At 40.7% G+C, this 13,570-nt stretch overlaps 1 protein-coding gene across 1 annotated transcript in view; it reads left to right on the forward strand.

The window, feature by feature from the left end:
- Positions 1-13,570, forward strand: part of nudcd1 (NudC domain containing 1) — a 67,633-nt gene that overhangs the window by 44,325 nt on the left and 9,738 nt on the right. The window contains exons 7-8 of the mRNA XM_084313504.1: positions 2,639-2,783; positions 5,622-5,747. Coding sequence (XP_084169630.1) covers positions 2,639-2,783; positions 5,622-5,747 — 271 coding nt within the window. The remainder of the gene's footprint in view (positions 1-2,638; positions 2,784-5,621; positions 5,748-13,570) is intronic.

Consider the following 13,570-nt stretch of genomic DNA (forward strand, 5'->3'; position numbering starts at 1 on the left):
CTAATAATTTACAGTCAATATTTCTTAGCCAATCATCAGCCAATTGTGTAAGTGCTGTGCATGTTCAATAGCCAGGTTTATAAGCATGTTGAAAGTCAGAATTTATGCCAGGGAGAAGTACTTTTGAATTTGTTTAAATGCAATTATTTCCATAAGTATACCTAAAACAGGTAAAATACTGATTGGCCTACTATTTGGTCCAGTGAATGATTATTTTCTATTTTTTTGGTAGAGGAGTGACCTTAGCTACCTTCCATATTTAAAATAAATAATAAATTCCTTCCTTAATAACCCTTTGGAGGCCAAACCCGAGATAATTCGGGTTAACTCGCCATGCTCTGGGCGCCAAACCTGAGAAATCCCAGGTTTTAATCGATATTTCTTTTATTCGCTATATCTATTCATTTTTCATCCATCCAGCCTGGCGTTATCATTGGGAATGGGTCTGAGCTCGCAAAGGGCAAATACCGCCGCCTAACGTCTCCCGGATGGTATTGCACATCATTGGAATCCTTCTGGCTGGGGCTGTGCATCAATCTAAGAAGTCCGGTCCAGGTTTTCCTTCTCGGGCATGCAGTATCGTTATGACACATTGACTGGGGACACTCGGAGCAGCGTGGATTATGTGTTTTGGACATAGAACGTTGGATCAATAAACACGATCAATATTTCGAATGGCGATCAGGAATTGGATTCATCTTTTTGCACTACATCAGATGTGAGGTAAGGAATCTATGTTACCAATCTTGGGTTAATCAGATGTTCCTTTCACCGCCATCGGAGCGTGTGTGCTTGTGAGGTTCGCGCCGACCAAAGTACGGAGAATCGATTTTTCAGACCCCGCTTCTGTTCGTCCATGATGACACATATAATATCGATAATCTAGCATTTATTTGAAAACAGCTAAATCAAGCGACAAATGGCACGATTTCTAACTAAATACATTGAAGCTCGATTTGCTGGAGTTTATTGAGATGAGACGGAACGCTCTAGAAATATATTCATATTCATCACGGTATAAAACGGAAATGTATGTATGGAAAAATTATCTGTTTCATGCATGTTGACTGGAAGCAACTCACTGACGATCACTGTGTTATTTAGATCTATTGCTATTATATTTGATATATTTTAAGCACTCGCAAATAAGTCCTGCCGGAAGTGTTGAGACTCAAATTGAATATATGACATATTGGACCAGCAATACTTCCAGCTGATGGCTTTAAAAGTCTACTGTCCAGATTGTCGTGACCAGAGGGTTTGTCACATTTTAATTCAGACAATATCTTTTCAATTTCTGAAAGATTTGTGACCAAAAATTCAAATTCACATTCTTTGTCCTTCATGATCTGACTTTTTATAATTGAATCTTATAAGTTACCATTTACAGGTGGCATGATGTTTCTTATAGTATTTACTTTATTTGTGAAATAGTTATTGAAATAATTTGCAATATCCAAGGGCTTAGTGATGAAACCATCCCCGATTCAATAAATTATGGCATTTTACCCATTTTGTCTCTACCCATGATTTGATTCAGAGTACTCCAGAGTTTTGTTTCTTCAATTCTGGATTAATAATAAACAAAAGTAACAATAAAATGAGGGGGAAGAAAGAGAAACAAAATGACGACAAAATAGAACAATAACCATAGTGCGTACAAATATGTTTATAAACTATCTATACAAAAATATATTTCATCTATCTATACAAACATATGTGTTATCTATATACAAACATATATTTAGCCCACCCTGTGAGAACTGTGCACATTGTCCTTCAACTCACGTAGCTAAACATGAATGATTAATACACACTATCTGCCTATTTGCCCATTTCTTTATTCAATAAGTCGTATTTAGTTTTTCCTATCGTGGAAAACACATCACTAGCATCACAGTAATAATGCCCACGAATAAGCTGCTATTTATGTTCAGATGGCTTGTATTCCCCATGGTGAATATCAAAGATCCACACATCTCCTCCACTGCTTGTATCTTTTCCACAGGGAACCGCTCGCTACTACCTCATTGAACCTCTGTCTCCGAGAAAGAGACCGCAGAGCACCACTGTTCCCGTCTCCCCTTTTGTCTGAATAAAGTGGCCATGCGGTCCTGTCCCTTTCATCGTCTTCATTCCATTGTCAATATAATAGAGGAGTGTTTGCTTATTATCCATAATGTAGTACCATTATATTTCCCCTGTGCTTATCTACCGCCACTGCCGCGGACCCATGTGGATGAGCCGTATTCCTCTGTTGACTTCCTCTCAGTTCGAACGGTGACACTGATCGATAATTGGCTTCCGCATGATGCGGTCGCCGTAGTCCATGTTCTGCAGATCAGTCGACGAAAGGAAGCCTCCGTGGACTAAATTGTGGAGTAATCAAGGTGTTGATTGAACGGACAATTCTGTAAGACCGTATTATTGTCCTTTTGTTATTTATTATACCAAGGCCAAGCTGTATTTTGTGACGTGTTGTTATTGTCGTGTCAGACTATGTGCTTATAATTTTTCACCACATGAAAAACCAAACATAAAATGTGACTAAATTCAAAACTAAATAATTAAGTCGCCTAATCAACTAAAACAGGACAGCCCTAGTCATTACCCTCTCTTCTGTATGCGTGTGTTCCAGCTTGGAGGTGACCCTCCAGAAGCGCGAGGAGGGGCCCAGTTGGCCGGAGCTGGTGCTGGGGGACAGGAGAGGAGAGTACGTGGTGAATGAGGAGCAGGCGGCACTCATCCACCAGAGACTGACCCACCTCACCTCCCAGGACCTGGTGAGACTCCCTCACTCTGCCTGCTAGCTGGAGCTGTTGCGCTTATGGACAATAGCCTGGACCTTCTACCAGACAAAGAAAAAAAGATGTGCACACTAGTCTGGTTTAGAGACTGTTTGATAATTGGTGGGGGGTGGGCAGGTGAGGGGGGGGGGGGGGTGATTCAGTGTTTGGAGAGATCACAGATTCAGCAAGCACAACTCACATTTGGCTTTAGTCCATTTGATACATTTCTTGATAAGGCTGTGAAGCATTATGGACCTGTTCATGTTGCTAATTTCAGTTTGCATTTTCCAGATTTTCTAGAGGCAGAGGGAGGGCTCGGATAAAATAATATTAAATGTTGGGGAGGGCAGTTCATTTAAAAAAAGAAGTTGTGATTGGAGGATCAAGAAAAGAGGACCGGGTTGGAGATCAATTCCAGCTTGCTAGATAGACACCAGTGACCCTAGAGATGAACTAGTATGTTGCTACGGAGGTCTTGTTAGGGAGGTCTTGCTAGGGAGGTCTTGCTTGGTGGGTCGTATGGACAGGGTCTATATTCGAGGCTCCAGTTTCCCATCTCTACCACAATACGTCCCAGGTCTCTACTGGAATTCTCCCTCAGTTGTACCATTCGTACACGCACAGATACATTTGCTTTAGCCCGATGGTTGGAGAAGCGAGCAGGGGAAGGAAACACGGCAAGGGCCCCATCCCAATTCCCTTCCCTTGGTCCTACCTCTCGTTTTGGAGTGCCCTTGACTAGGTAGTGGCCCTTCAAAACAAAGCTACAAGGGGTAGGGGTTGAAATCTTTTTCTAGGAAATGGGACACCCCTTGTTTCATCATGAAATAATGTAAATTACTTGCATATCAGCTTATTTGTTTTTTGCAGGGCCTAGAAACTTAACCTAGAGTATAGTTACATATAATAAGGATAGGCCTATGTATTTATTCTATGTATCAAACACAAATATACTAGTGCTGTCAGGCGATTAAAAAGATGTATCTAATTAATTAATCGCATTTTAATCTCATAACCATTTTAGGCCTGATATTCTATAATCATATTTCAAATGGCATGTGTCCAGATGGCAGAATTCAGTACTGTATCTACAAAACCTTCTGTTTAATCATCTTCCATTTATTAATTTGCTTAGATTTTTCAGGTCTGGTCAATTTTAGCATGGTGTTATTCACAGTCCAAGATAAAAAAATTTTTAATTGATATTCTCATTTGGTTCATTACAATTTACTCAAGCCTAGTAACAGACACAGTATTTCTGACACTGGGAATACATTCCCTGAGATCCTTAGATGTCCCTAGAATTAGATACCAAGAACATGCAAATGGACCATATTAAAAAAAGGTCTGTAAATGTGTATTCTACGTTCTTATGGAATGAATGAGATAAAAAAAAAAAAAAAAAATATTAATTAATTTTCATAACTCGATAATTTGCTGTGTAATTAATTAATCTAATTAACGCGGTAAACTGACAGCCCTAAAATATACTCTTTATTTATAGCACGTTAATTGTGTGCCTACAATAATAAAAAAAAAAAAAAAAACGTATTTGTAGTGGAACTGAAATCTTTGGAATGCTGTGCATCTGGAGAGAAAAAGCCATACAATTCAGCATTTATTTCCTCAATATCTGTCACCTGCGTTTTACACCACCCATTCTCTCTAACCGGACAGGTTTCTTCTACGTTACTGCCTGGCATTCTACGACACCAGCTGCAGAAAAAACTAATCCGAAATGAGAACCGTTACTGCTTGGTTCCTCCAGTTGAGCAGTTTTGCCGTATCTGATTGTTAAATTGACATACCGTAATCATCATGTCCGCCATCAAAAGATACTTAAATTAATTAATTTCTTTGTGATTTAGAACAGTGGAAATGGTTGTAATCATCTTTGGAATAGTGCGAGATAGAAAAAAAACGCAATTCAGCGTATTTCCTCAAAGAGAAACCAAAACCTAAGTACCTTCTCCCTTCTACCCCTCTGTTTCAAGTCAGCATCTGAAAACACTCTGTTGGAGGGCCAGTTGGAGGGCTAGATGATCACTTCCCCTAGACCCACAAAAGAATCGGGACACCCTACCCTACGTGGCCACGCACCAAACGGAGGGTTATACGTCTTAATGTCCTTCTTAGTGTAAGTTCTTAGTGTAAGTTGGTGTTCGTTCTTAATGTAAGTTAGAGTAAGCTATTAGTGTAAGTTAATCACCTTTCGCCTGGTTAAATAAGGTTCTCTCTCTCTCTGTCTCGTCTATTTTTCTCTCCCCCCCCCCCCCCCCCCCTCCGGCTTTCTTAGTTGAGCCTTCATCCTCTTCTTCTCACCCAAATCATCATGCTTCTAGTCACCCTGAGGCTCTCTCCTCTTCTGTCCCAGACTTAAAGGAACATGCCAACATGTTTAGCTTACCGTCTTCTCCAGAGAGAGACAAGAAGATGGATACCAGTTTCCTCTCTGTGCGTTCAGTAGAAAGCTATCTGGCAATTCACATAGTTGGACAATGCCTAGGCTAACCAGCCATGTCCGCTTCCATTCATTGTGCTAAGCTAGGCTAAGCCAGATAGCTTTCTACTGAATGCACAGAGAGGAAACTGGTATCCATCTTATTGTCTCTCTCTGGAGAAGACAGTAAGCTACAAATGTTGGCATGTTCCTTTAAGCTGTGTATATATTCTCACCCACTTGGCATCTAAACCCTCACATTTCATTAGTGTCATCTCACTGGGGCACAAGGAGAGGAGTCTCTTTCCAAATCAAGGCGGTTATAGTCCATGAATTCTTCTCAGCGTCTCGACTCTTCTCTCCCTCTCACTCTCTCCCCTCTTATCATCCAGAATGCCAACACCGACCCGGACAAGCCTCCCTGCAACTCTCAAGAGCTGGAGGATTGTGACGGCTTCCCGGAGGACGGCTCCAGCCTCACACACTTCGATGGAGACTCACTGAAGCCCACTCATGTGGTGAGACAGATAAATCTCTCTCTCTCTCTCTCTCTCTCTCTCTCTCTCTCTCTCTCTCTCCCCCCCCCCTCTCCATTTGTTTTTCTCAATTATCCGATCTGAAGCCCTTAGAAGTTATGAGATATTCAGTGCATCGCCCTTTTCATCTTTCAGTCCGCTCAGGTGCCCTGTTGGTTGATGATGCTCGGTTGCGTTATGTGAGCACATTTTCTATGGGAGCACATTTTCTACGACAGGTTTGCTGACTTTACCCACTTTGGGGCGACAGTGGCTCAGGAGGTAGAGCAGTCGTCTGGTAATCCGGAGGTTCCCAGTTTGATTCCCTCTCCTCCCGGGCAGCGTGTCGAAGTGTCCTTGAGCAAGACACTTAACCCCTAATTACTCCCGATGTGCAGGTTGGCACCTTTCATGGTTGCCTCTGCCATCGGTGTGTGAATGTGTGAGTGAGTGGGTAAAATGTGAGGAACAAATTGTAAAGCGCTTTGGATATATATAAAAATGCAATTATTTTTATAAGAGTTATATTTATTCTTATTTGGTTTGCCCCTTCACAGTGTGCATGTCTTGATTGGCTCTATAAACTATTCCTGATTTAATTTCCTCTCGCAATAACCGCTGTTGATGCTCTCCATTCTGTCAAAAGATTCCAAGATTCATTGACGAGAATGTTTACTACAAAATGTTTCTGTGTGCATTCTAAGAGAGAAATCCTATTCACACAAAACCTCTTAGCAAGGAGAAATGTATTTTCTTCCCGTCGCATGATGACATCTTAATGATGATGTACCGTGTATCCAACCAGGCCTGAATGAAAGGCCTGCTGGGTGTAAAAGCACCTGGACTGTTTTCCCCCCTTTCCTTCCCTTTACTCTGTAAATAGTACAGTCTGTAAGTGACATTAACCAGAATGGCACCCCGGGTCTTTTTACTGGAAGCCTTTGTCGATGCACGTGTACGCTGTGTTTGTTTGTACCTCATCCAGTCTGATCCTCCTGCTCTATACCTCACACCTCTATTATCTCCATCCCTGTGCATCAGTTACCTGCCTGCGGGGCTATTTCTGACCTTTGTTTCTAAAACCATGCGGCTTAAAATTGGGGCACCTATTGTCACTCAGGCACTCTGTTAATTTTGTTTAGTTTAAACTTTATTTGAACAGGGACAGCACACATTAATGAACATAAATGTAAATGTGTAAGACAGTGTTAGCCAAAGCAAATCTTTGACTGTTGTCCCTGGGCCTGGTGTTTAAAAAGCTGCTAAAAAAGAAAGCATAACATATATGGCATACAGTTAATTAAGAACAGGTTAAAAACACATCATGCTAAATATATACAGCAGAATTATAATGTTGATCTGCTCCTTGGGCCATATTCTTTTAGATTTACACATTATTTGATACCACTCTAGATGTGTGTGGTACTCTGTACAACAGGCCGGTCCCCTTTGCTCAATCTAATTCCAAATACAAAGAGAGAGAGAGCACATTTGTAAATCACAATCATTATTCATACATTGTCATTATGCAGAGTACTACACTGACTGCCAAACGAACAACATTCCAGACCACAGAATGTCTGGCTGCAATAGGTTTCTTTACCCTCAAAACAAAACATTTTGCTGTTTTTTTTAGTTAGTTATTTATTTATATATTTTTAAAGTTCATCAAGTCATTACATAAACACAATTCTCACACAAGTTGTCAGCTTTGCTTAAAGAACAGTACCTGATCTCGTGCCAGACACTCATGAGATCCTTTACACTGGCTATAATTTTGTATAATTTACGAAATCTACTTCAGCTTTAATAATAATTGAATTATTATTTACACCTAATTAACTAGCTCCTACTCAAACCCGTCAACATTTTGGAAAGCAGTCAAATCAAACAAAAACAAAAACACTAATTCCCTACCTACACATAGTACATATGGTGATTGTTTGATTTCTGAACATAATGAGATTTGCTTAGCCTTCAATTACTGAAGCTGGGCATCTATTTGAAAAGGGCATCTTATTGATGATGATTGTGTGTGCACCATACTTCTCAGTTTACCTTTCATCCCTTCTCCCATAATGATGTACTTGAAGCATTGCAAGCCATTGATTCCACTGGAGAAGATAGATTTTCTCATTATTTTCAAAAGCTGTCTGCTCCAATTATCACTGAGCAATTAACACATAATATTTAGTATTTCTATCCCAATGGGCAGATTTGCTAGTGTTTGGAAATTGGCAATAAAGGTGGTGATAGAGATGATTTAAATAATAATTACCGCCCCAATCTCCAAACTACCCTGCTTAGCAAAGATCCTTTTGATTGGTTTCAGAAGTATTTGTTTGAGAGAGGGGTCATGTGAAGTCAGGAAATGCCCAGTCTGAGTTTTTGCCGGTAACAAAGGGTCTTCTGCAAGGTTACATTTTCCTTCATTATTTGACTGTCATACCTCGAATCCATGGATTGTAAACCTCCAACAATATATGCAACAATGCCTGGGCAGTCAACTGTTCATGAACCCAGTTGGGGATATGTGATTCTGAAATATGAAAGTGGTCTATGAAAGTGAATTGTGGCCTTCAATCCTTTCCCAGTCTTTCTTTGAAACAGGGATTTGTTTCATAAGCTGAGAAAACAATAAGTTCAGATGTGATTTGAAGAGAAGGTAAATATATCAACGCTCCCAGCAGGGACACTGGAATGATGCATGATTGTCTCAAGCAATGGTGTAATATGTGATACACAGGTATACGCCATATGCCCACTAGAATTGTCTGTATGCCCACTAAATAATAGCTATGATATTGCCACTACTACACAACTCTTTATAGTAATCAGAAAATCTTGTCTAGCACATTGCATTACTTGTTGGTCTTATGTGAAAGCGGCAAGTAGCTGATATGAACCCGATGTGAAAACACAGACACTCAAGAATGTCTCAAAGCAAGCGGAGAGTTGTCAGAGGCTCCTTGAAACCTGGTGAATTTAGCTAAGTGTTGTCAGAGGCTCCTTGAAACCTGGTGAATTTAGCTAAGAGTTGTCAGAGGGTCCTTGAAACCTGGTGAATTTAGCTAAGAGTTGTCAGAGGGTCCTTGAAACCTGGTGAATTTAGCTAAGCGTTGTCAGAGGCTCCTTGAAACCTGGTGAATTTAGCGAAGAGTTGTCAGAGGGTCCTTGAAACATGGTGAATTTAGCGACGAGTTTTGAGAGGGTCCTTGAAACCTGGTGAATTTAGCTAAGAGTTGTCAGAGGGTCCTTGAAACCTGGTGAATTTAGCTAAGAGTTGTCAGAGGCTCCTTGAAACCTGGTGAATTTAGCGAAGAGTTTTGAGAGGGTCCTTGAAACCTGGTGAATTTAGCGAAGAGTTTTGAGAGGGTCCTTGAAACTTGGTGAATTTGGAGTCGGGAGGAGGACCCATTATGTTAACGGTAAAGGACATAACGTAACCTGCTTTTCACACTCGTTTTAGGCCTTTCTCCAACTGTGTTCCATTTTTGCAATTTTTCTAATATTTTAGAGCATTTCTGTTTGATGGTTAACGAGAAGACTGTGACAGAAAGGCTTGCTAATGCTAGAATAAAGTTAGCTTTCTGGGTCATTATCACTGACATCATTCAAGTGACAGGTGGCTATCAAGCAGTTGCTAAGGTACTGCAGAGGGACTATAATGAGAGTCAGCGGTGAGCAAAGCAAAAACAACATATTTCTTTATTATCTAATGTTGAAAATATTAATAAATGGCACATGTCTTTTGTCTTTGGCAAGTGGCCATGGTATAAGTGGAATAATACACTCTCAGGTGTGTGGTTAGTGCAAAATAATGCACTTTGCGGCGGCAACCCCCACTTGACCTCCCCCCCATAATTGATCATCTCCATTCAGTGTCAAAGATTCATTGACAAAAATGTTTACTAATGTGCATGCTAAGAGAGAAATCCTATTCACACACAACCTTATACAGTAGCAAGGAGAAATACTGTGTATCTGACCAGTCCTGAATGAAAGGCCTGCTGGGTGTGTGTGTGTGTGTGTGTCCCTTTCCTTCCTAGTACAGTCGGGCTAACTAGCCACTCTTCAAGTGGCATTAACCAGAATGGCACCCTGGATCTTGTCTTGTTTGCATGTGTGCGTGTCCACTGTGTTTGTTTGTACCTCATCCAGTCTGATCCTCCTGCTCTATACCTCCCACCTCTATTCTCTCCATCCCTGTGCATCAGTTACCTGCCTGCCTGCCTGCCTGCAGGGCTATTTCTGACCTTTGTTTTGACCTGGTCACTCTGGCACTTGAGTTGATCTGCTCCTTGGACCGTCGTGTGGAGGCTGCAGGTAGATCACCATCTATATAGGCTGGCCTCAAGTCAAGTCAAGTGTTCCTTTATTAATCCCCTTGGGGAAATCCAGGTATAATAATAAAAATGTTAGAGTAGAACACAATAACAATAATGTAGTTAATAAAAAAAAAAATTAAGAATCCTTTAGAATCCTCTCCTGATGTTCCTTTAGAAATTGAGTCTGTACATTAGTCATTGTAGGCTTCTATGTTCTTCCACAAAAGCAAGACTGACTGGGTCCATATTTCTTTTTTAGATGTACACATTATTTGATTCCATTCTAGATGTGTGTGGTACTCTGTACAACAGGCCGGTCCCCTTTGCTCAATCTAATTGTAAATACAGAGAGAGCAAATAATTTAACACTTTCTTCGCCAGGCTTATGTACATCATTATACCATCCTCTGCCAGCTCTATTTGTCTATGGAGAAGTTCCCCTTCTTTGCAGGGCTATAACTTTTTAAATTGTATTGATAAATTGACATTACTATGGCCCATTCAACGTCAATTATCTATCGTTCAGGACATAGGAACGTTATACTTTTTCATTCACATATTCATACTCAAATACGGTCTAAAGTATAAATATGTTTTTATCGTTTTCTGCAGCATTCTCCAGAACGTGATTTATAGCCCTAAATGCATTATATTGATGATCAAATACAGTTTGATAGCGATCTGCGCGAGTTAAAACATTTCAAATGGACGTGCTTCTAGAAGTTACTACTTATCATCTGATGTTGACCGGATGGGGGGGGGGGGGGGTCGTTTATAATTCCGTGGCCAACGTTAGATGATTCATCTAGTGTGGGTGATATGATCATTAGAGCAGTTTGTATCGAACACTATTATGGGATGTTGAAATATGCGATCCATCTCCAGGTTGTATAATAGTATATACGTCCAAATCATGTTGCTTATCGAGTTATTGGTAACGGATCACTATCCATTGTGTCGTGCTCGAGTCCCGGGACCTATAGCGAGTGATGGGACCGAATTTGGATGAGCACCAGTTTCCGTTTCCGGTTTGGGCGATCCGCCGATCGGCCACCAGATGGCGCTCTTGAACCGTTGGAGAGTTGAGAGGGGATCAACAGTAGATCTCAAGTCTCCGGGGGAGAAATATGATTGCGATCACAGATTTTTGAAATATTGATCTCAATGACGTGTTACGGCGTCATTGGTAGAATGAGCATGGCGGGGAATGACGAGTTTAGGCGTCCTTGGCAGAGAACGTTTTTTTTTTTTTTTATCCACTTTTTCTCCCATTTTTCTATATTTTCTCCCATCCCAATTTCGTATCATCCAATTCAACCCTTCCCTGTCACGAACGCTGTTTCTTGCCTCCCACAAGCCGGCTGCAATGTGGACTAAGTCATACATAGCACAAGTCCCCTCCGGTACTTGAGGTAACAGCAGTCGCATCTTTTCACCTGCGCAGCTCGATCTCTCAGTGGCGAGGAGTAACGCGTGGGAGGCTCACGCTGCCCCCGACACTTCCTGATTCTACTGCGCAGGCGCACCAACCGACCTGTAGGAGTCGCTGTCCACAACGCCCGATCCCCACCCATCAGTTTCCCACCCCCTAATACGGCCAATGTGTATTAGTACGGACGACCAGCTAAACTGAAAGCAAATGTGGAGCGCTGGGCTCGAACAGGCAAGCCCAGCGTCTCCAGATTTCGTGGAGAGCGCCTTGCCCACTACGCCACGTAGCCGCCCTCTTGGCAGAGAAAGTGTTAATCACAATGTTTATTCATACATTCTGTCATTATGCAGAGTACACTGCAGAGTACATTGTGCAGAGTACACTGACTGCCAAGCGGACGTCATTCCCGACCACAGAATGTCGTCTGGCTGCAAGAGGTTTCTTTACCCTCAAAACAAAACATTTGGCTGCTTTAGTTATTTATTTATTTTTTGATGAGCTAAAGTTCATCAGGTCATTACATAAACATGATTCTCACACAGCTTTTCTTAATGAAAAGAACAGTACCTGATCTTGTGCAAGACACTCCTTTATGCTGGCTATAATTTAGACAACTTAGAAATAATGTACTTCAGCTGTGAGAAAGGCCAAATTAAATAATTATTCAGACCTAATTACTAACTCCTTGTTTTTCATAAAAGGACCAAACAATATACAAAACTAAAATGCAAAAATGAAAAAAAGGACAGACTGTTGTGCGCCTGTGTTCTTAAGGCTTCATTTAGGATAAATCATTAGTGATTGTGTTCACATTGATTCTAATAAATAATAATAAATACGACACTATTTGTATCATTAAAAATTACGTTTTACATTTATAGTCATGAAATGATTTGTCTTCACATAGTATTTGTCATTTTCATATAATATCGCTGTCATCAGTCCATGTTCAGCCCACCTGCCTTAAACGCAGTTTTATTCACATCACCTTACAACCTCCTACACACTCTATTTCTCTGCCATCTGAGTTCAAACCCACCCCAATTCACTTCAATAACCATATACCTTTAAAGAAAGAAAGGGTCTTGGTCTGATCCAGTTTATCATAAGAAGTCTGCTTCAACACCAGAAATTGGATCGTTTAAAAAATCTCAGGCAGACCCTGATATCTTGGTGCTGTCTGAATTTTGGTTGAAAAAGTCTAGTCATAGTGATTCATCCATAGCCTTGGACCAGTATAATGTAATTAGAACAGATGGAGTTGGAAGGGGTGGTGGAGTTGCTATCTACTACTGTATAATTATATAAATATTCTTCTAATCTTCTCTCTCTGTTACTGAAATCTGTTACGATTCCAAAATGTTTTGAATTTCTTAAATTAAAGGTTATTTTGGGGCCAAATAATTCTTTCCATCTGATTGGGATTTACAGACCCCCATCTGTTGATTGTAGCTCAATTGCTAAAAGCAAATTACCTTCTCAGTGTTCTAATACCGAGATGAGTGTGATGGGGACTTCAATTTTGATTGGCTGAATACTAACTGTAATTATCTTAAAGGAACACGCCAACATTTTGCGAAATTAGCTTACCGTCTTCTCCAGAGAGAGACAATAAGATACCGTAGATACCAGTTTCCTCTCTGTGCGTTCAGTAGAAAGCTATCTGGCTGCACGTTAGCCTAGCTTAGCACAATGAATGGAAGTGGACAGTGCCGGTTAGCCTAGGCATTGTCCAACTAACACCTCTCCGGAGGTTCGTGGTAACCTCAACCTGTCGCAGTTGGTCATGGAACCCACTCTGCTGAATCTAAAAAATAGCTCAAAAAGTCCACCTTGATCTACTTCTTTTCTTTCTAATAAGAGTGATAGAATTCTCACCTGCAGTGTTTTTTACCTAGGAATTAGTGACCATTGTCTTACAGTCTGCATCAGAAATACCCATCTAAAGAAAACATAATCCAATGCTATCATCAAAAGAAATGTAACAAAGACTTGGCCAAGCCTTTCTAGCTGATCATAGTGACGTTTATTTTACTTCAGAAATCCCTAGCTTTAGATTTCTTCGG

This window comes from Notolepis coatsorum (genome assembly GCF_963971535.1).
Source record: "Notolepis coatsorum genome assembly, chromosome: 4".
Lineage (NCBI taxonomy): Eukaryota > Metazoa > Chordata > Actinopteri > Aulopiformes > Paralepididae > Notolepis > Notolepis coatsorum.